The sequence below is a fragment of the Aethalodelphis obliquidens genome, unplaced genomic scaffold (genome assembly GCF_003676395.1).
Source record: "Aethalodelphis obliquidens isolate GAN/ISIS:26980383/991018 unplaced genomic scaffold, ASM367639v1 scaffold5, whole genome shotgun sequence".
In the NCBI taxonomy this organism is placed as follows: domain Eukaryota; kingdom Metazoa; phylum Chordata; class Mammalia; order Artiodactyla; family Delphinidae; genus Aethalodelphis; species Aethalodelphis obliquidens.
In genome coordinates, this window is record NW_020837949.1 from 39,638,363 (window position 1) to 39,662,270 (window position 23,908).

Consider the following 23,908-nt stretch of genomic DNA (forward strand, 5'->3'; position numbering starts at 1 on the left):
ATGTCCCCTGCATCGGCAGGCGGACTCTCAACCACTGCGCCACGAGGGAAGCCCAAGAAGTGATCACTTTTGACTTTTTTGTTGTAGCTCTTCTAGTAGTTTAGTTCTTTAATATTTAAAAATATGCTTACATTAAAATCTCTTGATCTGTCAAATCTGACTCTCTGGTATGAAATATAAAGACAGCTTATTAATTCTATTTCTTCTCTCTAGCCTCTCCTAATTTTTGATAGTTATTATCAATTTTTACTATAACTTTACTATACATTTCTACTGGACACCTATATAATTTTAAATAATTAGTATGTATAATATTTCTTTTTTTCTTAAAAAACACTGCATCCTTTGATGGCAGTAATACAATTACTGGATTAAGAGACCACAGCAGAAAGGACAGGTGACATTTCTGGAAGACAGATATGGAATACAGAAAGGGGGGAAATAGGGTCATGTGACAGTCACTGTAAAAATACAGTACATTCTATAGATACCTGCACCATCAACTTTCAACTGTGAAATAGTATTTACACTTTTGTTACAATCCTGGTTAGAGAACAATGTTTCTTTAAAACCTCAGCCTGACAGCAAATGAAAATCTCAGGTGAATTCATAGTCCTGTGAGGTGCTTAGGCTGAAGATTCCAAGAGGCTGGTTCCAGCTTCATCCACAGATTTCTGTTTTTAAAAGGTATTGAGTTTTGCTTTTACAAAACAAAATTCCTAGAGGAGGGGGAAAAAAACCAACCATAGCCACAGCATGTATCTTACAAACACCAAGGGCTACAACCCTCTGCTTCAAGGCCAACACTCGTGGCTGAAGAAAAATCTCACTAATCATTGTTTAAAAAAAAAAGACAAACCAAACCAACCTGATCATGGCACACTGACCTTGGGGGGCTGCCCCTCCCGCCCTTGCTTCTGGCTGCAAACTCGATGGCTATTTCTTTTCTGGGGGAAGGGGGTTTGGTATAGGAGCCTCGTTCACCTGCCACCCCAAGGAGTTGGCAGGGGGAACCCTGTGGCTGGCACACCAGGTTTCCTGATAATTAGCAAGGAAGAGTCAGGGGCCTTAATAAGGTGGCTGAGGAGGTGGGATGAGGAGGAAAAGGCAGGAGACCACCGGCAAGTACCGACACAGAGGCGGGAGGGACCCCCGGCCACACAGGCCTCGCCCACTCCCCTTGGGCCTGTCTCCCCAGGCCACAGCCACGGGGTGGGCTTCCTCTGGGGCTCTGTGGACAGCACTGGACCTCGGCCAGGTCCTGGGGGAGTCCACTGCAGGCATCTCTGCTCCCTTCCCAGTTCCAAGCTCCCCACTCACACCAGGAACAGCAGTCCCTCTCCTGGAGAGGGCCCAGCAGCCCCCACTAGTCTCCCACCCTTTCCTCAGGCCTCTTTTCCAGAAATATCCACAAATTCAACACCGTACACACCTTTGAACCCATGCACCTGTCAGCCTGACAGAACACCAAACACACCAAAACCACAGGCCCTAAAGATATGGTGCAAAGAGGTGCAGATAAAGCAGAAACACTCTGCCTAGAACCACACCCAGGGTTCCCACCGTTGGGAGCCTGGCGAAGCGGCCACACCACCCATCCTTAGTTGCCCCCAGAGGGGCCGGGGCTGGCACACAGGGCGCTCTGGCTTCTGAGGACCAGGATAGACACCGGCATGAGGGGAGAAAGGCACGGCTGGCCAGGCCAGGCCAGGACAGGGGTTAATACTGTTTCCTGGAGGCAGCTCTTGGGGGGACGCTGTCCCACACCAGCCCTGGTCCATCTCTTCCAGGTCCATCTCTCACCCTGGAGTCTTCTGATGCAGGCTGGAGGGTGCGGGTTTAAGGATGAACTCTGGAAGGAGGATGGCAGGAAGGCCCATGTGTGAATGCAGACGAGACAAGCAGTGGCAAAGGACTCCATTTCTCCCATCCCAGGCTCTTTTCCTTTTCTTTCTTTCTTTGATATTTTTTCACTTCCACTGGCCCCCGAAGTGGGGTCCTCCTGGCCCATGCACTGCAGAGGAGACAGGGTTCCAGAAATGCCTGGACCTGCTTCCATGCGGGTCTTGCCTGCCATCTTGGCTCCATTTCATCTTGCTCATGCAACACGGGGTGAGCAGCGTTCGGTGCCTTCTAGAAGCTTGCTGTTCCCTTTTTCCTGGGGGAGGATGCAGCAGACGAGGAGGAGAAGGAGGGCATATGCTTTGCCCAGAAAACCCACCAGACCCCCAGCCACCAGACTGCGACCCCAGGCTTTAGGGAGTCTCTGAAAATCAGGCCCGTTCAGGCGGAGTGCCAGCTGGGGCTGAGGCCCAGGGAACTCACAGCTGTTCACATGCGCAAGTAGGTTTTCTCAGGCAGGAGCCTAGGAGCCCCGCAGCAGAACAGAAGTGAAGATGGTTATATACAATGTATATGTTTCGAAAAAAGTACTACTTGAAAAAAAAAAGAGAGAGAGAGAGAAAGAAAAGAAAAGAGAATAAGAAAACAGAAAAGAAAAACTACCCAATGCCCCTCCCCCCAAGTTTCCAACTCTGGGTGCTTCCCTTAAATATTGCCCTGGGAAGGGTGGGGTGCAGGGAGCTCTCGACTCCGGCTTAACGCTACTGGCAAAAGGGGTAGACAGTGGAGTCAAAGCCTTTAAAAGCATCGTTCAGGGACCCAGCGTCCTGCTCACCGTCGCGGGCCGGTGTATTTCCAGCAAATGTGCTTCCGGCGCGGGTCTTAGGCGCCTGTTTCAGGAAAAGAGAGTTGGCATGAGGAGGTTGTGCACCCCGGGCTGGGACGGGGCGCCCTCTGGTGGCGGGTCGCCCGTGGCGGTGGCGGGGACCGCAGCGGCCTCGGGTAGTTCCGATTGTAATTGGTCCCTCTGTCTGTGAACTTGGCCCCGCCCCCTTTCGCACTGGACCTCCGGAGTTCAGGCTGTTCCAGGCCCGCCTTGCAGGCACATGGGGGCTCCTAGGCCTTGGCGGCTGAGCTCTTGCTGTCGCCCTCGAGGCCCTTGGGTTGGCGTTGGCATCGGCAGTCGGCTCCGTGGCTTTGCCACCCACGTTGGGAGTTCTGGGGTCCTAGAGGCTGATGCGGCTCAGTACTCTGCTTCTCCTGCTCCCGCTGCCCTGGCCCAGGTCGCGGCTGCCAGCACGCGAGGGTCAAAGGAGGAGGTGACTAGGCGGGGGGGGGGGGGCAAGGACGACTCGGTGGGCCTGGCGGCTGGAGAGGGGTGCTTAGGGGCTGCCAGGCTTAGCAGCCTGGGAGGAAGCAGCAGTCTGCTGGTTTCTGCAGCGGAGGGTCGGTGCGTGTCTTTTTTTCACAAAGTTGTTGGTAATATTTCTGGACTCTATGGGATAAAGATATTGGCACCTTTTCTCATTTGTTAGCTATATCTTTACCTTTATATTGTTAAGGTCGATAACATTTACATTTTATTCTGTTTGCTTTGTCTATAAATTGATTATTGAAATTGAAAATCCACAGCAGAACTTAACGTTATTATGACTACACATCATTTACTGAAAGCCAAGAAATGTGCCAGAATTCAGTATTTGTTGTCCTAGTACCCAAGTCAAATGGTTTTTTATACCCCACTGATTTCTCAGAACCTGCCAATTTGTTCATTTGCTTCATATTTGAACTATGGCTTTCTTAAAGAGGTTCGTGTGTGCATGTGTGTGGTTGCTGTTGTTTTTCCTTGAGTTCAAATTTGCCTTTATTTTCTCATGTAATTTTCTCTACTACTTATTCTACTCTTGAAATTCTTATCTACTGCTTGGATTCTACTCCATTCTTCTCAGCAGATTCCTTATGGTACTTCATTTCTAGGCATGCTGTATAGCTGATTTCCTGAATTTGTTTCCAGTGGACTTTGGAATTAATTCTACACTTTTTGAGTATCTCATCTTTCCTTCTATTGGTTTTCAAATTTGTAGCACTTGAGAAAATTCTCAAGTAACTTCCTTTAAAAAATATGTATGGGGGGTTGATTTTCTTCATCTTTGCATGTTGAAAGGTATTTACCATGATAACTGAGTGGGTATGGAAGTCTAGATTCAAAATGTTGAATAATTTCCATCAGAGCTTTAAAGGCATCATTCCATGGTTTTCTAGTATTAAGGATTATCAAAGAGAAGTTTAATGTCAGCCTGATTCTCATTCCTTTCAGGGTGATTTTTTTTCTTTTCTGTTTGTAGGATACATATTTTTATCTTTGGTGTTCTATTGATAAAATGATATGATAATGACTATAAGGGTGTGTGTGTGTGTGTGTGTGTGTGTGTGTGTGTGTGTGTGTGTGTGTGTGTTTTCATTCATTATATTTATACATGGTGGGTCCTTTCAATCTAAAGACTGGGTATTTCACTATGGAGAACAGTATGGAGAATCCTTCAAAAACTAAAAATAGAGTTACCATATGTTCCAGCAATTTCACACCTGGGCATATATCTGGAGAAGACTCTAATTTGAAAAGATACATGCACTCCAGTGTTCATAGCAGCACTGTCTACAATTGCTAAGACATGGAAGCAACCTAAATGTCCCTCAACAGATGAATGGATAAAGAAGATGTAGTATATATATATAAAGGAATATTACTCAGCTGTAAAAAAGAATGAAATAATGCCATTTGCAGCAACATGGATGGACCTAGAGATTATCATACTAAGTGAAGTAAGTCAGACAGAGAAAGACAAATATATGGTATTATTATATGTGGAGTCTAAAAAAATTTGATACAAATGAACTTGTTTACAAACAGAAATAGACTCACAGACATAGAAAACAAATATATGGTTACCAGAGGGGAAAGGCAGGGGAGGGCTAAATTAGGAGTTTGGGATTAACAGATACACACTACTGTACAATAAATAGGTAAATAACAAGGACCTACTGTATAGCACAGGGAACTATATTCAATATCTTGTAATAATAAAAGTATATGTATAGAAATATATATACATAAAACGGAATCACTTTGCTGTATATCTGAAATGTAAATCAACTATACTTCAATTAAAAAAAAACTTTGAGAAAAACACTTAGAAAAATAAAATAAGGTAAGTATTTTTTTTTAAAGACTGGGCATTTATTTTTCCTATTAATGGTTTGACAGATTCCTCATTTTATCTTTTCTCTATCTGAAATTCTTATTAAGTGGATGTTATGCTGACCTTTCTACAGTCTCTCTCTGTCTCTCTCATACATTCTACATCTGTCTCTTTCTACTCTGGGAAATTTTCTACTTGACGCTGACTTTAATTTCTGACTTATTTACTATGTTCTTGTTAGTTTTGCATTAATTTCAAGAGTTCTTTCTTGTTCTTGGTTTTGTTTTCATGAGATGTTGACCTGGTTTTATCAGTCCTTATATATTATTCTTTCTGAATATACAAATTGGAAGTTTGGAATTTATTGTTTGTATTTGTTTTAAGCTATATTTTATCCTCTGAATTAGATCTTTTTCTTCTCTGATGTTTTCCTGCTGTTTTATATATATATATATATATATATATATATATATATATATATGTCTTTTTTCCCTTACTAGGTCTCTACTGAATAGGAAATTTGACCAGGAGCCCTGTAGTAGAGAGGGCTTGTCATCCGATAGACTTCACTTTAGGGTAAAGGGCAAGGAACCAGGCTGTAATAGGAAGAGAACCCAAATGCCAGAATAGCAGCCCAAATTCTTCCCAGGCAGTTTGTTTAATTTCTGTGGAAAAGAATCTTCTGGATTTTCTTGTCAAGGGTTAAATATTGAGTCGTCCACAGTCTGCCTGCCAGAGAACAGGAAAGGGCAAAAGAAAGGGAAGTGGGAAACCAAAGTATTTTTGTTCCAGTGGGCACACCTTTCATTCCCTTATGCTTATTATTTGCATACTTTCCCATTCCCACCCTCTATACTAGCCCACTAAGGTCTGGGGTCTTTTGAGGGGTTCTGCCTGACTTATTCTGGCCTCTACCCCAACTCTGCTGGATGCACCAGCATGCTCCTATCTACTTCATCCTCCAGAAGAAGGAGTGAAATATCCTCTCAGCTGTTGCTCCCCTCTTCACCACTAAGTTAACTCCATTTCTTAGTCTTTAACATTTTATTTGAGTCTTGAAAGGAAAAGGAGATGAATACATGTGCTCAATTAGCCATCTTGAATGTGAAGCCAAAACAAGCATTTCACATACATTATTTCATTTAGTCCGAATGCAGCCTCTAACCACAAAATAAGGACTTGCTTATCATCAGCTTCTGACCGCAAAACAAGGTCACATTTCCTTTGTGTGTGCAAAGTTTGGATGGTATGATTTTCACCCCACACAGTGGTTTGACTGCTCTGCTCATTCCTGGGAGAACCCAAAGAGGAGGTCTTAGCTGCCCCCAACAGCAGTCTGCCTGCCACGGCCATCTTCTTGCACGAGTTCACTTCTTCCATCTTCTTCCATCTTCTTATGTGAGTTAACTCCTAACTCCTATGAGAACTAAATGGTACTATTACCAGAGTTAATATAGATATTATTTAAAACACAACGGTGAATAATATATCTATATGTTTTATATATATAAACATAAAAGTATACATATAAAACAAATATATGAGATCATCTCAGATTATTTTTAAGTTAACTTGAAAATGAGCATTCATTATGTTCTTTCCGTTTTTCCCTGTAATGGTATGTGGTTCCTCAACATAGCTTTTGGTATTTGCTTCAAATTGCTGATAAATACGTAACTTCATTTTTATATTGAAAGAAAACTTTGGTAGGGTAGATTTCTTAAAGTTTCTTAGTTTGAGACTTAAAATTCCATCCTAAGACCCAAATTACACTCCTCAGCAGACCTCAGAATTCCTGAGAAGCATGTCACACTCACCAATGACAGCAGTAAAACAGAGGAAGCCTGTCATGCCAAGACAGCCCAACAAGCCCTTCTAGAATCTGCCATAATGTTCAGAAAGGGAGACTAATACATCATATGATAAAACGAAAATGTTACCCGACTCCTTTTTAAGTCTGAACGGACTCAATCTTTAAACAACCATCTATTCTGTTTCTACAATGAAAGAGCGGACCATGCTGTCAGTACTATATGATATTACCATAAAGAGAGAGAAATGTGTGGTAATGATCACCCTGAATTTGGCAGATAAAAAAGTGGTAGCTCCCCTTCCCCCAGAAAATAACAACCTTAAATTCTTTTTTATGCTAGAAGAAAAACTCATGGGTTGTTTTTTTTTGGCGGGGGGGTTTAATGCCTAGTCAGTTTTCTATGTCAACTTGACTTGCAAGGGTAAACTTACTTCATTGCTTGAACTAGTTCTCATCCCCAGTATTGAATCTCTGCTCTAAAAAGTGTTTTTCTGTGTTAGGCTATAATTGTAACCATTTCTGTGCTCCTGGATTATCAGCCTTGACATGAAATTTGTGCTCGATAGAGATAATGCTCTGCATTTTTTTTCCACATGGGCAGTTCGGTTCCTTCCCTAAGCAGAAGGATAATTAAAGGAAGGAAGACATGAAAGAAACGTGTCCAGGGCAAGGACCTCCTCACCAAAGAGATTAGACCATATTAAGAACACATCAGCTAAATGTAATTTAGAATCACGTTTTAAAGGAGGCACACAAGTGCAAAGCCTCTTTCAAATAGCTACAGACTGCATGTAGACTCTGTCTAGATAATTTGGAAATGCAAGTGATCTGTCTAAAAGGAGTTAACTGCTCAGCACAATCCAGTACCACTCCTGGAAACGTATTCAAGGTGTATGCTATTGTTTGCACCAAAAAGCTAGGGAATGCACTTGGGGGTCATTCTTATCTCATATGCACATACAGACCACAGAAGTCTACAAGCCCGTAACACTACCCCAAGGAATAAGTATTAACCATGCTTGGACAAAAATACTGTTTATGGTAGTCAAATGGCTAACTCACTCATTCTCCACCCACATCTGCAGACTCAAGAAGAATGTTCATTTCTCATCATTTGAATAGAAAACCAAACTCATATTTCAGTAGCCAAAATACAGGTCCCCTTTGGGTCTCAAGAGCCATCATTAAAATTGACACTAATTGGTGTCATCACCGACGGCACAGACTGATAGGTCAGGCTCTGCAGAAGAAGCACAATTTATCTCTAGGAGAGCATGCCAGCTTACTCATGGATGGGGAAAATCAGGTAACCCCACGGTGAGCCTGCCCTTGTCATTCATGCTCCGTGAAGACAAAAGATGACAGGACTTTTGATCCAGCATTTCTTCCAAACACTATTTTCACTCTTTGCCTCTGTGCACAATGCCTCCCTTCCCAAGCTGAACTGATGAGTAGGAATTCAAAGGCAATGAAAGCTTGGCTCTGATCAGTGATGCATGCACGGCAGATGCTGAGGCCCACAGCAGTACTCAGCCTCATGTAGGTGTTATGACAGGAGCTCAAGACTGTGATGCTAATGAAGCCCGTACAACAGAATGCATTTTTCAACCCAAAGAAGCACCACCACCTGAGTGATAGGAATATTCTTGGGTTCCACTGTTGCTCACTCGTGGTGTACATGGAAAACTCATCCCACTGCTAATTGTTTTATTTACATCCTTCCTATCTGTTCTTAAATAGCATCTGGCTTCTTCCCAGCATAGTCCTCATATTCCATACCTATATAACTGCTGTTGAACTGTAATAGTGTGTCAGAAAATTTGCTTTATAAATCCAAAAGTACATAAACTTGTATAGTTCCTATTCGCAAGAAGAAAAGAACCTGTTCCTATTAGGACATGATCCAGAATGTTCATCTTGAGACAGTTTATATATAGATATAATCATTAAGATAACCAAAGAAATAGCCTTTTAAAAAAAACTTCCATGTACAAAATGGAGATTTTTTGAAGTAGGGAAAGGAAAGGAGAATAATTTCAAAAGCAAGTATTGCGCAGTCACTGAAAAAAAAAAAACAGAGATGCATGAAGGGATCCATAATAAATGCATAAATATAGTGTAGTACCTTGAAGAGAAAAAGTGTAATAAATCTGTATTATACCTTTTTTACTTTATCTTGAGCCATAGACTAGCAGAGATTTCACAGGTCATTTTAGAAGTCATCCTATTCATCCCAGTGTCTCTCTATATAAGATAGCAGATGAGGGGAATGAGATTCTATTACTAGTACTAGGGTTTACTATATGTTTCCAGTCTACTGCACAAGCTTTGGGAAGTTGGAAGTTATGTCCTCATTATCAAAATCATGTCATTAATGGGTGGGGGGGAAATAAACAGAACAAGTTCTACTTCTCCAAAAACAATAGCCAGCTAATCAAATTTGGAAGAGGATTTCACTTTCAGATTGTCAGGTATAGGATCATGCTAAATCCAAAGGTGGAGAGAGAAGGTCATAGTGAATCTGTGTGTCTTGGACTCACCTACTCAGAGGCCATTCAGAGTAGAAGTTATACCGACATGTAAAACCATCACCCAAATAAAGTAACTACAACAGTCAGGAATGCCTAAAAGCACGAAACTCATGATAAGACACACAGTGGAAATTTATATTGAAAATATCCATAAAAACAAACAAACAAACAAACAAACTATTGCGGGCTTCCCCGGTGGCGCAGTGGTTGAGAGTCCGCCTGCCGATGCAGGGGACACGGGTTCGTGCCCCGGTCCGGGAAGATCCCACATGCCGCGGAGAGGCTGGGCCCGTGAGCCTTGGCCGCTGAGCCTGCGCGTCCAGAGCCTGTGCTCCGCAACGGGAGAGGCCACAGTAGTGAGAGGCCCGCGTACCGCAAAAAAAAAAAAAAAAAAAAAAAACTATTGAAGAGAAACATATCTGACATTCTACATATATGAAGAATAAAAGTGACTTTTCAAATATGGTTATCAGCATAGCTGGGTTAGAAAGTTCACATTACTCAGTAATAGATGAAAATAGTATTATGAAATAGTATTATGTTACTTTAGTAGCAGTATCTAAAACAAAGAGAGCTGGCATTCTCTATGAACTTCTTAGACAAAAACGAGGAAGATGTAGGAAGTGAGATGTTAAATGCCTTTTACTAAACTCTTCTTTGGCATCCCAAACAGCCCCTTAAACATCATTTAGTAGATCCTTGCTGACTAATGATAAAGTCCTTAGAAGGGCATTAAAAGCTCTACCAAGCAAGCTAAAATGATTTCCCTCAGGCAAGGAAAATTATAGATTCTAAGGTTCAGGTCAAATCTTAGTGATCAGAATTCAACCTCTCATTTTTCTGATGGAAAAATTTAGGCCTAAAGTGGTAAAGGATTTTCCCCCAAGGAAAATTCAGCTAGTCAACTAGAAATGTCCAGTCTTTTCAAGGATTCAAGGTTTCCTTTGCTCTCACTGTCTGTCAGGACCCTGCAAGATACTGCCAAATACAAAGGTAGTATCCTTGCCTTCATGTGGCTGATAATCTTTGCAGAAGGTAGAATATTTAAAATAGCTACTATGGACTGAATTGTGTCCCTTCAAATTTCATATGTTGAGGCCTTAACTCCCAATGTAATGTATCTGGACATAAAATCTTCAGGGGGCAATTAAGGTTAAATGAGGTCATAAGGGTGGGACCTTAGGAAAAGAAGACGGATACCTCTCTCTCTCTCTTGCTTTCTCACTCTCTCTCTCTTTCTGCTGTGTGAGAATACAGCAAGAAGTCTGCAAGCCTGAAAGAGAGGGTTTGCCAGAAATTGAATCCTGCCAGAAGCTTGATCTTGGACTTCCCAGCCTTCAGAACTCTGAGGGGGGAAAAAATGCTGTTGTTTAAGCTACCTAGTCTATGGAATTTTGTTGTGGCAGCCCAAGCTGACAAACACAACAGCTATAACAATGTGTAGTGAGAGAGAGTGGACAGCACTCCCAAAGGCTTCAGTCTAGACCCCAAAGGAAGCAAGCACCATGGCCACAGGAATCCAGACCAAGGCTCTCCCTGACGGTGCAGAGAGCTGAGTAGAAAGGGCAGGACTTCAAGGGAGCAAGAAAGAACAGATAAGACAAATTGCCCAGTCTCAAAAGCAGACCCAAATGAAGCACTAATGACAATGCCTCCAGTTGAAGTCTTCAGATTAGACATCCATTGGTGGCATGAACTTTTATTGACTTCTTTAGGCAGACACCCTGCTAATACAGCAGTGATAACTCAGACGTTGTCCCTGCCCACAGGAAATTGGCTGGACAGGGGAAGACAATCTGGGCAGGTTGCCGTTGACCTGAGTGTTCCCTGAGAACCCAGTGAATTCTACAGATTGGCCATATAATGTCTCTGTCCATTTTCTTCCATGCTTTGCACCCTAATGACAAGAACTTCTGATAGTTTTATAGACTTTTGCTACAAGCTTCCTGACAATGTCACCGTTGAGGAAGAGGCACTAACTAGGCCACAGTCTATAAGAATCCATCACTGTGGATGAGATCTGAGGTCATGAAAAAAGTCTTTGTGTGTGGATCTGGCTAACCAGGCTGACCACTTTGCTCATGACCAGGCAATCAGTGTGTTTAACTCAAGAATGGATGGCTAATCTGTCGACCTCTCAGCCAAAGAAGTCCAAGATGATATTGTCCTCCAGATCTCAAAAGGAGAGCCTTCAGAAAATCACCGGTGAAGTGGAGTATTTGGTGACTGCCAGCCAGAAATCACCATTAAATGAATATATAAAAGGCTATCTTGCTGTCTATCATCTACAAAACCCATTCTGATTGGACCCTAGTGTTTGGGAAACACTAGGGTCTAGATATGATCTCTGTCCACTATGTCTCTAATGAATGCAGCCATCCAGGAGGTGGATATCAAGAGCAAGTTTCAATATTGCAATATGCAGCCATGGCATTTTCAATGCTTGAAGTCAACACTGTGAATGTTAAGCCCTTAGTCACTCATCTGTTTCCTCTAGAGAGAGCCTGGAGACCTTTAATAAATCCATAAAGGAACTGAGGTTGAAATCCAGGCTCAAGTGCAAACCACAATAGCCAGAATCACTGATCCTCTGCCCTCATCCTCACCCTCTCAGCATTTCAGAGATTAAATGTCAGATCAGGGTTGCCTCTGATGAAGAAGCTTCTAATTAATGGTAAAGAATAAATTGATGTAGTGCATTATAACTTAGAGAGCCTTATACAGAAGAGGTGGTGTGCCTTAAAAACATAAGTAGGGACAGCTTTGAGAAACTTGTAGGCAGGATGAGGTATTCATGCAAAGTTGAGCAAAGAAGATCAAAGAAAGCACATGCTGGAAACTCCCCTTCCTCCTAGGCTGCCTTAGTTGGGCAAGGAGGGGAATCTGTTATTCGGATTCCTGGTTCTACCATGTCTGTGGCCAGGGCGGGATACTGGAGGAGAGATCGGTGAGTTGTAAAGAGACAAGTTCATTAAGTTTTATCTGACCTGGAAGCCAATTTTAATAGAAACCTACACCCCAAGGTTAGAGGCTTGTCAGCAGTTTTGAGTCCTTTTTTATTTCATGATAAAAGGAGAGCAAGATAAGGGACAGGGCTCTATGGAAAAATTTAAATAGAATTGTATGTGTTTAGCCAGACTTATCTTTCCCTGAATGTAGAAATAAATTACTTTCTACAAATGTAGAATGAGGATTATGATTAGCACAGTATAGTGATCCCTGAAATATGTCACAGGGGGTCTTCTAGGACAGAGTCCTCCTTGAGGAGCTAACATTTAAGCCAAAAAATGATTAGGAGTTAGCCCTTTGAAAGGAGAGTGTGGAGTGATACGAATGTCTCAGTCAGAGGACATTCTACCAGTGTGCACTGTTTGGGCACATGTGCAAAGTGCCTGAGATAAGACAAAACATGGTGTATTAAGGCAAAAAAAAATTCATAGTGATACATATGAAAGAAGGTAGGGAAAAGAGATGAGGCCGACAATCTGGAACAGGTCCAGGTGGCAGATCTTACAAACTGGATTAAGAGATCTTGACTTTATATCAGGACAATGGGAAATCATGAAAGCATTTCAAGTATGAAACTTAAATTATTAAGTTTTATAATATTTCTTGAAACAAGGAATGTAAAAAGGATTTAAGAGGAACATGATTACAACTGGGAAGCCAAGTTAGGAGCTATTACAGAACTCCAGATGAGAGAGGATGGCCAGGATAAGGGAGGTTGCAGTGGTGATCTAAGGAAGGAAACAACTCCTGTATTAACGACATACTTGACATTTCCTGCCTGAGCAGGGAAGTCGTGGAATCTTCTAAAGCAAAACATATTCAAAACCCTGCTAATGATCTTTGGTCTTTCCAAGCTCAATAAGAGGCACATTCTCCTAGACATGGAGGTCAGAAACCTTGAGATATAACAGATTCTTCTATTTTTTTCTTATTTTGCCCCCCCATATTCACTCCTCTCTGCTCTGTTCATAAATCTCACTAATTCTGCCTTCAAAATTTATCTCTGATTTTCTTGGTTCAGGTTGGAAATAGACTTAGAGAGGATTTGTATGCAAGAAGTCAACTGGGGATGACTCAGGACAAATTTGTAGAATAGGGAAGCAGAATGGGCAAAAGGAGAGGTTGAACTGAAATGCAGCCACATCAGAGGCCTCAGATAATTCCACAGAAAACTCTGAAGCTAGAATGGCCTTTCAGAGTTGTCCCAATTTAAAGCAAGGACCTTATTCTGCCTCCCCCCGCCCCCTTCATTGGCCAGTTACAGGATGTGTGGGCTAACCCAGAGGCATGATCTTGAATGAGGCACTTCTGTTGGGCAAAGGACAAGTCCTGGAGATGGACTAAGCTCTAAGCTGCTAGTGGCCAACACTCCTAGCACTGGGAGAATGAGTGTCTCAGTCCTGAAGGGGGCATCTAGGTGGCACAGCACAGAGTCTACCATATCAAAGCTACTTAGTTCCTTCTTTACTGCTTCCAAAATTATTATGTTACTGTCATCTCTCACCTTGACAGTGTGTTAGCTCTGAACTGGATTTCTCTGCCCTCACTCTTGATGCCTTCAAATCCACTCTCTACCAAATAACCAGAAGTATCTTTTTGAAATGTGAAGCTGATCATGTCACTCCCCAATTTTCAACGACTTCCCACTGCAATGAAAATAAAATGCTAACTCCTAATCCTGCCTGGGTCTACTACTCCCTGAGCCTTTCTGTTGTAATCCATTCAGGCTGCTATAACAGAACTCCTAGACTGGATGGCTTATAAACAACAGAAATTTATTTCTCACAGTTCTGGAGGATGGGAAGTTTAAAAATCAAGGTGCTGGCAGACTTAAGTCTAGTGAGAGCCCACTTCCTGGTTCACAGATTGTCATCTTTTCACTGTGTCCTCACAGGGCAGAAGCAGCAAGGGAGCTCTCTGAGGTTTCTTCTATAAGGGCACTAATTCCATTCATGAGAACTAATCATCTCCCCAAAACCTCACTTCCAAATACCAGTACATTGGGGGTTAGGATTTCAACATATGAATTCTGTGGAACACAAACATTCAACCTATAGCACTTCATCTTTAACCACTGATTTCCAGTCAACTCTTCAAATTATGTTTTTTCTCTCTTCATAACCTTCACACAGCTCTCTACCACCACCTTAGCCACCCTCCTATACACCAATTCTTGAATGACTGGATCTTTCTCACTTTCCATGCCTCCTCTTGAATATCACCTTCTCAGGGAGGTCTCAACTAACTACCCTTTTTAAATTAGATCCTTCCTCCCTTATTCTCTAACATAACACCTTATGATATAGCAAGTTATAAATGTGCATTTGTGTATGCATTTATCTTTCTTTCGCACTACATTATCAACACTGTGAGGTCAAGACCATGATGACTTATTCATCTTTGGATCCAGAATCTAGCACAGTGCTTGACGCTTAAATACTTGTCGAGTGAATGAACAACACTATGAGTGAACAATACATCAGGAGATATTTGGGAAATGCAATCAACAGAATTCTGCCAGATGTCATGGTCGATTGGGTGTGATGATTTAGGGAGAATGGCTCCTACAATTCTATATTATGCATTTGGGTGCCACCTACTGAGATGCTACAGGAGGAGAAGTGGTTTGGGGGGAGTAGAAGGAAGGTCATCTAAGCCTGACTCTTAGTGATTAATAAATATATACTTTATTCCCTATAATTCTGAGAACAAAGAGACACACCAGACATGCCTCTTTATACCTTAAAGCCAACTTCTCTCTTAATAGGCAACTCCCATAACTTTCGGTATCAGCAAACACTTTGATTCCCCTTGCTTTCTTCCACTGTACTTTGACAGCTCCTAAGAACCTCTCAACCTCTACTATATGCCAAACTATGGCTGCTTTTAGGAAAAAAGCATGAGAATAAGACAAAAATATAGAATTTGAAAGAGGAAGAAGAAAGCTGAATATGGAAAGAAACAAATAAAGAGAAGTGCTATCTAGGAGGAAAATAAATCCTTTCCCCATGAAAAGCAAGAGACAAGACTCAAATCTGGTTTGAGAGTATAGACCACATGGAAAACAGTCAATGGCTTTACGGTTGGTATCTTTGACCTTCCGTGGAGCTTATTTGCAAGCATGTGTTATAAGTGAAGCATAAAAACACAGCCATCTCTGCAGTATTGGAATTCCAGCAATCTCTCATGCTTCAGATTTTCATTCGTTCCAAATATTTGCATTTAATTTCATATTACAAAGCTATAGTAGACTGTTTGTACAAAAGACATCTGTGTTTATGTCAACTTCCAACTAACCTTGCTGTGATAGTATGGGTAATCGCAAGCAGGGATAAAACTAAAATCACATATACATACCTTTCATTATTACATAAATTTTTGGTTGTGCATTTGCCTTTCCTAAGTATATATTACAGAAGTTATCTTTGATTCAGTAGTGATTACAATGATCTTCACAGGTTAGAACAATAAAGAATCTTCCTAATATTACATGAGAAAGAGTCACGGAGAGTTGCTTATTTGGTGGTGTAGCCAGAACCCCCAAGTCCCAGCCCCCTCTTCATCATGCTCAGCAGCACAGCCAAGAGTGCATGCATGGACTATTCTTCATGACCCAGCGATTTCCAGACTTAGAGTTGCAATGCTATTGTTAGCCTTTTTGTGGGTTTTTTGTTTTTGTTTTTTTTTTGCAGTACGCGGGCCTCTCACTGTTGTGGCCTCTCCCGTTGCGGAGCACAGGCTCCGGACGCGCAGGCTCAGCGGCCATGGCTCACGGGCCCAGCCGCTCTGCAGCATGTGGGATCTTCCCGGACTGGGGCACAAACCCATGTACCCTGCATTGGCAGGTGGACTCTCAACCGCTGCGCCACCAGGGAAGCCCTATTGTTAGCCTTTTTGACATGAACCTACAAGATGACCTTAATCATTGTTTAGAAAAATTTTTAAACCCCCTCAGATAACTGGAGCACATTTCAGGATACAGTAGTACAGCTGAGAATTAGAAATGATGTGGTTATTGTTCATTTAGTCCCACAAATTTGTTCTTAGCTCTTCTTCTCCCTGCTCTGTCACTGGTCCAATGGTCCAGGGCACCTGAACTTCTTTGTGGCCGAGCTTAGGTAGGGCTTGGCCAGTGGGCATCATCAGAAGGAAACCAGAGGTTGGGAGGAGAGAGATGTCACAATTTTCTTCCCCTTATACTCTATGCTTTGGACTATATTTCTTCAAGTTACATTCCTCCAGGACTACAATTAATATTAATTGATCCCTTCTCCAAAACTCCAACTCTCACTAGGCTCAAATAATACTATTTCTCTTCAAGCCTAGGGCCTCGAATGGCATCCCTCGTTGCTATTTTCTGGGTGCTTCAACATCCCTCATTTATTTCCTTAAAACTGCTCATCCTCTGTGAGTGGGCCTGTGAACCAACTGCCTTACATTTTTTTTGTTGTTCTGGAGCTTGACTAACACATACATATATTTATGTTAAGGTTACTCAGTTAACTGTACACCCTCTAAGCTGCAAAGGTGTATAGATAACTATAATTAGCTGATTCTTTATTAAAAGCACCAACTGGAAATAGTTTTAAGACATTAGTACAGACATTAGTACAACTTTTATCACATCCTGCCTTCTATCCGGGCATGAGGACCTCTAATAAGCTCTGTGAGAACAGGAATCACGTCTTATTCATTGCACACTGCCCTGAAAATAGTATATTCTTGACAAATTTTTGTCACTTTGGAAAATGTACTAAAGTTTTCAAACATCCCTTACCACCATGGTATGCATTAGGACTGAAGAAAAGAGAAACTACATTACTAACCAAGCTTTCTCATAGTATGAGATTGTTGTAGAAATGGAAAGGGAGGTCAAAAACTAAGCCTGTTTCTTGTAAGTTTAACAATGCCTAAAGAGGCTAAAATTTTGCTCTTAGGGCTGACATCCACAGATAATAATCACCCAAGTTGATTTTGAAATGCTCTGTACATCTGTTTGACTTTGCCGCTAAATAATATGTATAAAGCTTTCTTTTATGAAAGGATCAATTTGAGGATTTTTACATCCAAGCAAGGCTGATTTGTGGGAAAAGGAATAGGCACGTGCATTATTTGGTACGATTAGAAAAGTATAAAGATGCACTCACTACCCACTAAATACAATGCATCATTCAAGCTTCTTTACCTTAAGGTAAAGATACTTGAGAAAGTCCACAGATGAAGTTAAGTTACAGTTATTCATATACTAAATGACTTAATTTAATGAGATTGCCTCCCTCCTGACAGCCAGTTAAACATGGTGGCCCTGCTCCCACTGCTGTACTTTGTACCAGACCACCCATGTGGATACGCATATTTCATTGCAAGCCTTCCTGGAGACTGGAGACAAGTCACAGCCACATCAAAAGTACTAAAAGCTAAGAAGCCACAGCCACACCAAAAAGCTCTAAAAACTAAGTACTACTGACTCCTCTCCAAATCACAGGTACCATTTAGGACTACGATAGCCCGAAAGGGAACTCCTAAGTTTTCACTGCTCTGTAGTGGCTTTCACCTGGAAAGAGAAGAGACATCCATAACTCACTAAGAGATACCCACCGTGAAGTATTCTTGGAGAACTGTGTGGATATGCAGGATAGATAACCCTAGGACTAGCTGTGTGAACTGGGAAACCTCAGAGTGAATCCTGCCTATAGGATTCCTTGCAGTCTTTACCTTACTTGTGATGGTGGTTTGCTGCTGCCTACATGGAAGATCTTCCTTCCCCCTCACTCACCTTCCCCAGCACGCAGTGATGATGAACAGCAATTATCCCTAGAAAGGCATATCCATGGCCCAACGAATGCATAGGTATGTATTTGTGGATTGGTCTATCCCAACAGGGGAGAAAATGATGAGGAAAGCAGCCCCTTCCCAATGAAACACTGGAAAATATCATGCAGGCAAAACTCAGTTATCAAAAATATCTCTAATGTTTTGGGACTTCCCTGGTGGTCCAGTGGGTAAGACTCTGCCCTCCCAATGCAGGCGGTCCGGGTTTGATCCCTGATCGTGGAATTAGATCCTGCATGCATGCTGCAACTAAGAAGCCCACATGCTGCAACTAAGAAGCCTGCATGCTGCAGCTAAATAGCCCACACGCCGCAATGAAGATCCCATGTGCCACAACTAAGATCTGGTGCAGCCTAAATAAATAAATATTTGAAAAAATTTAAAATAAATAAATAAATAAATGGTGGCCCTGGAAGAAGAGCAGGTTTGAAGACAGAGAATATGGAGAGAAAATTGCAACAAATGAAATTGCTCTGGGAGCACAGAGCTGATGGGAGCCTCAGCTGACCCTGAACAGCAGGGTAGGAATCAGGAAGGGGAAGAGGGGCGTGCCAGAGATCAAAGAAGGAAACAAAAGGGAAGATACATGGGTGCTAAGGAAACTTCTAAAACCTCACCCAAGATTGCCCTGGGACAACAGTCATGTAAGCTATGTTTACATGATACCAAGCAAATCCTCTGGGTTCACTCATTTAACTATGTTGGAGTGGAGGGAAAAATCAACACTACTGTCTGACTCTTAACTGTCAGAGTCCCTGTTTCACATTAAGAAATTTCCTTAAGGTAATTCAGAGGCCATGTTTATACGATGGCAAAGAATTATAAAATGTACATTGAAAGGCATCCATAACAAATGTCTAGATGACCAGTTGAACTGAAAGCAAAAAATTAGAATAAAGGTTTGGTGTCACCCAAAAAAATATTAAGATAAACTTCCTTCTTAATCATTTTGATTCAAATATTTGAAAACCTGCAATGACCCAAAAACTGGATTAGAAATAAAAAATAAATGAGATATATATGTTGTCTTCAAATAAGTGTCTAGGAATGGAGACAGACTCAGAGAGATAACTTCAATAAAATTGGAAAGGATTGACTGGACAAAGCAGAAGGAAGCAGTGCTTCATGCAGAGCAAACAGTGGAATGAGCTATTTGAGGAACCACCTTAGTTCTGCCTAAACTATGAAATGGCAAAAGATGGGGCTTTTGCCCCATAGGGGATAGAACTTGAACATCTTTCTCTGCCATGCTGAGCAACTTAGAGGCTCTTCTCTAAGGAATGGAAATCTATAGAAGAGTTTTAAGCAGGAGAGTGAAAAAGTTAAATGTGTGGTGGTGTGGTACATGGATGGATCTGGGCATACTGGGGAGTTGAAATCTAACTAGGCGGCTTTAGCAATAGTTTAAGTGTTTGTTGGCCATCCGTATGTCTTCTTTGGTGAAATGTCTATTTAGGTCTTCTGCCCATTTTTTGATTGGGTTGTTTGTTTTTTTGATATTGAGCTACATGAGCTGTTTGTATATTTTGCAGATTAATCCCTCGTCAGTTGCTTCATTTGCAAATATTTTCTTCCATTCTGAGGGTTGTCTTTTCGTTTTGTTTATGGTTTCCTTTGCTATGCAAAAGGTTTTAAGTTTAATTAGGTCCCATTTGATTATTTTTGTTTTTATTTTCATTAATCTGGGTGGTGGATTGAAAAAGATCTTGCAAACACATGAAAAGATGCTCAACATCACTAATCATTAGAGAAATGCAAATCAAAACTACAATAAGGTATCACCTCATACCAGTCAGAATGACCATCATCAAAAAATCTACAAATAATAAATGCTGGAGAGGGTGTGGAGTAAAGGGGACCCTCCTACACTGTTGGTGGGAATGTAAATTGGTACAGCCACTATGGAGAACAGTATGGAGGTTCCTTACAAAACTGAAAATACAGCTACCATATGACCCAGCAATCCCACTTCTAGGCACATATCCAGAGAAAACTATAATTTGAAAGGATGCATGCACCCTGATGTTCCTTGCAGCCCTATTTACAATAGCCAGTACATGGAAACAACCTAAATGTCCATCAACAGAGGAATGGATAAAAAAGGTGTGGTGCATATATACAATGGAATATTACTCAGCCATAAAAGGGAACGAAATAATGCCATTTGCAGAGACATAGATGGACCTAGAGATTGTCATACAGAGTAAAGTAAGTCAGAAAGAGAAAAACAAATATATAATAACGCTTATATGTGGAATGTAGAAAATTGGTAGAGGTGACCTTATTTGCAAAGCAGAAATAGAGCCACAGATGTAGAGAACAAACTTATGGTTACCAAGGTGGGAAGAGGGGGTGTGGGATGGACTGGGAGATTGGGGTTGACACATATACACTACTATGTATTGAAAAATAGATAACTAATGAGAACCTACTATATAGCACAGGGAACTCTACTCAGTGATCTGTGGTGACCTAAATGGGAAGGAAATCTAAAAAAGAGTGGATATATGTATATGTATAACTAATTTACTTTGCTGTAAAGCAGAAACTAACACAACATTGTAAGCAACTATACTCCAATAAAAAAAAAAAAAAGAAGTTTAAGTGATAAGTAAGAAACAAAAAGCACAGGGCAAAATACCAATAATGTTCTGGTTCTTGGGAAGGTGGTAGGTTCACTGGTGTTATCTATATTATTATAGTACACATACATGCATAACATACAGTTTTCTGTATTAAATATTAAGTTTAATAGACAATGAAGCAGAAAAGAAAAAGGAGTTGTAGATCACAGGATATTTAGGTGTTGAAAATTAATCAGATATGTAGATTAAGAGGTAAAAGAGGGACTTCCCTGGTGGTGCAGTGGTTGGGGGTCCGCCTGCCAGTGCAGGGGACATGGGTTCAATCCCTTGTCCTGGAAGATCCCACATGCTGCAGAGCAAATAGGCCTGTGTGCCACAACTACTGAGCCTGTGCTCTACAGCCCAAGAGCCACAACTACTGAGCCCGTGTGCCACAGCTGTTGAGGCCCACGCGCCTAGAGCTCGTGCTCCGCAACAAGAGAAGCCACCACAGTGAGAAGCGTGCGCACCACGACGAGGAGTGGCCCCTGCTCGCGGCAAACTAGAGAGGGCCCATGTGCAGCAACAAAGACCCAATGCAGCCAAAAATAAAATAATAAAAAAATTTTTAAATTTAAAAAGTAGAAGAATCTAGAATGAAGATTGTCTCATATATTTATGCATGCCATGTTCTGAACTGAGGGGGGAAATGGGAAATGGAATCCCACCTGAGCTTTGCTTATCAAGTAGAGTCTATATATGCACAGAGGAATGTCAACACTTTCTGATTTTCACAAAAGCACCTCAAACAGCAGCCCTGTCCAGGGTAACTCCCAGTTTTCTGTCTTCAGCAACGGGATGAATGGTGATATCATTAACACTTGAAGAGGTGCCATTGCTGGGTAGCACTGGGGAAAAGGAAGAAGACTGTGATATTAATTTCAGGCTACGTGTGACATCCAAGTGAAGATGTCCACCAGGAATGTGTATCTATGAATCACAAGGTGGTTGGAAATGTCAATGCTGGATACAGAGGTCAATGGCACATGTACAAGAGAGAAGTGAGTAATTATAAAACTGAGTATCACTTAATCTGTAGGGACAGTAAAGAGGAGCCAGGGAGAAACAATATTTGAGCCTATTGATCTAACCAGAGATTTAACGTTCCATAATACTTTGTTTCGGTGACATCTTATTGTACTTAAAATTTCCCTGAAAACTGAAAGCTCTTTTCCTACAAACAGCCCATTTTGTCCCCTAAAGCACCAGCAAGCCCATTTCTCATCAACATTAAGGCTTTTAACTATGTTCTTATCTCTTGTTGAAAAAGAACTGATTGCCTGTCATTGGCTTATACTTTTCAAGCCAGATTCTATGAAAGGTATTTCAGCTTACATATTACCTTAGTCAGACAAAGAGATATTGCCTCATGTTTCAAGATACATTCAATTCAAACTGAAATTTAACCCTCAGTCTTTAATGCTTTGTCCTTTTGCCCCTGTAGAAAATAGAATTTTTATATGATAATTTTGGTGACATTCTTGCTGTTCAAATGGTCCAAATAGTTATTAAAGCAACAATGCACTGTAGCATCTCATTAGTGAAAAGGAGGAAGTCTGAGGTGATTTCTGAAGAAGTCTGATGCTTTCACTCATAAGCTGTCCACAAAGGCCTTAATGGGTGGGTTCTCAGCCAAGTTCACATGATTATCTGATTAGCATAGCATTTACTATTATCAGCTCCACTTCCCTTTTTGAGGGAGAGAGGCCAGACTTTATGTTAGGCCTTAGGAATTCAAAGAAGAATAGGACATTATTCCTACACTTTAGCAATTCAACCTAGCAGACTATCAAGAGCAAGATATCCCAAATTATCAACTGACATTTTCTCCAGTTCTAGTTATATGAGAAAATATGTAGAGGTCTTCCTCATAATTAAAATTTTATTTTCATTTTACTAAAAAATGTTGTTACATAGCCGAATTCATTACACTATTGCATCCTTTCTTCCCTAAGTTTTCGATTTTAAAATTCCAAAATAAAACAGGCTTCTGTGACATTATTTATGATATTTTTAATATACTCATCACTATTCAAGGCAAATGCCATATGAAAAGAGATAAATTATGTGTCCAGGAAGGCTGCAGTTCATAATTCTTTCTCCCTTTAATGTCAATGAGCGGGATAAGTTTTCAGGGACGAACTAGCAGTTAATGTAGATTATGTAGATTCAACCTTAACCATCATTTTATGACCCAGAAACTCCTAGATTTCCAAGCCTGAATTACAAATCAATTTGATATCACATTTATTTTTATTTTATTCACCTGATTAGACCCTGCAAAATAAAATGAAAAGTCTAAGACAGTATATCATGTCATTTATTCTCTTTGGAACCAATAGAACATGTACCTTGTCCACTCATCCAACAAATAGTAATTAAGCACATATATTGTGCCAGGAACTACATTAGTTAAGAGTGGTACCTACATTGGTGAATAATACAGTCCCTGACTTCTTAGAAACGTAGTACATTTCTATCACTTTTCTTTATGAGAGTGCGTAAGCTCTCAAAAAGACACTTGTTGATTATCTCCAGAAATGATATCTGGGGGGAAAATCCTGAAAATCACAACCATTTCCCAGGATGTAAACTATCCTAAGCTTATTTACCAGAGTTATATTATATAACATCACATAAACAACCGAAAAAAGTTATACAGAAAAACCCCATCTGTAGCAATTCAAAATGGGTTTATTGTATATTTTGATGGTCATCACAATGTGGTTCAAGGACTAGAGAATTGATCAATCAATTGATTTGATTGACAAATACAAAATCAAAAACTACTGGGAGCTTGGACACTATTAGTGGGTAGATAGAGTATCTCTGCAACAAAAACTGCATCAAATTTAAACTGTTTCATTTATTTCTTTTCCAAATCTCTACAATGCTCTTACCATTCCCATCAGAAACAAAAAGAGAGAGATCCATCCCAGGTTTTCTTCTCCCTTCTCCAACCTTGTTTAGATGTATTATTGATCTTAGACTTTCAAAATAGCTTCTAAATTTACAACTTATTTTTGTGTTCTTTACATTACATTGCATTTACATTAA

General features: G+C 41.0%; 1 protein-coding gene across 1 annotated transcript in view; it reads right to left on the minus strand.

The window, feature by feature from the left end:
• Positions 1 to 2,603: 2,603 nt before the first annotated feature.
• The window catches only part of LOC113618569 (T-complex protein 1 subunit alpha-like), a 55,486-nt gene continuing 34,181 nt past the window's right edge, over positions 2,604 to 23,908 (minus strand). Inside the window, 1 exon segment of the mRNA XM_027102780.1 lies at positions 2,604 to 3,068. Within this exon segment, the coding sequence (XP_026958581.1) occupies positions 2,604 to 3,068 (465 nt within the window).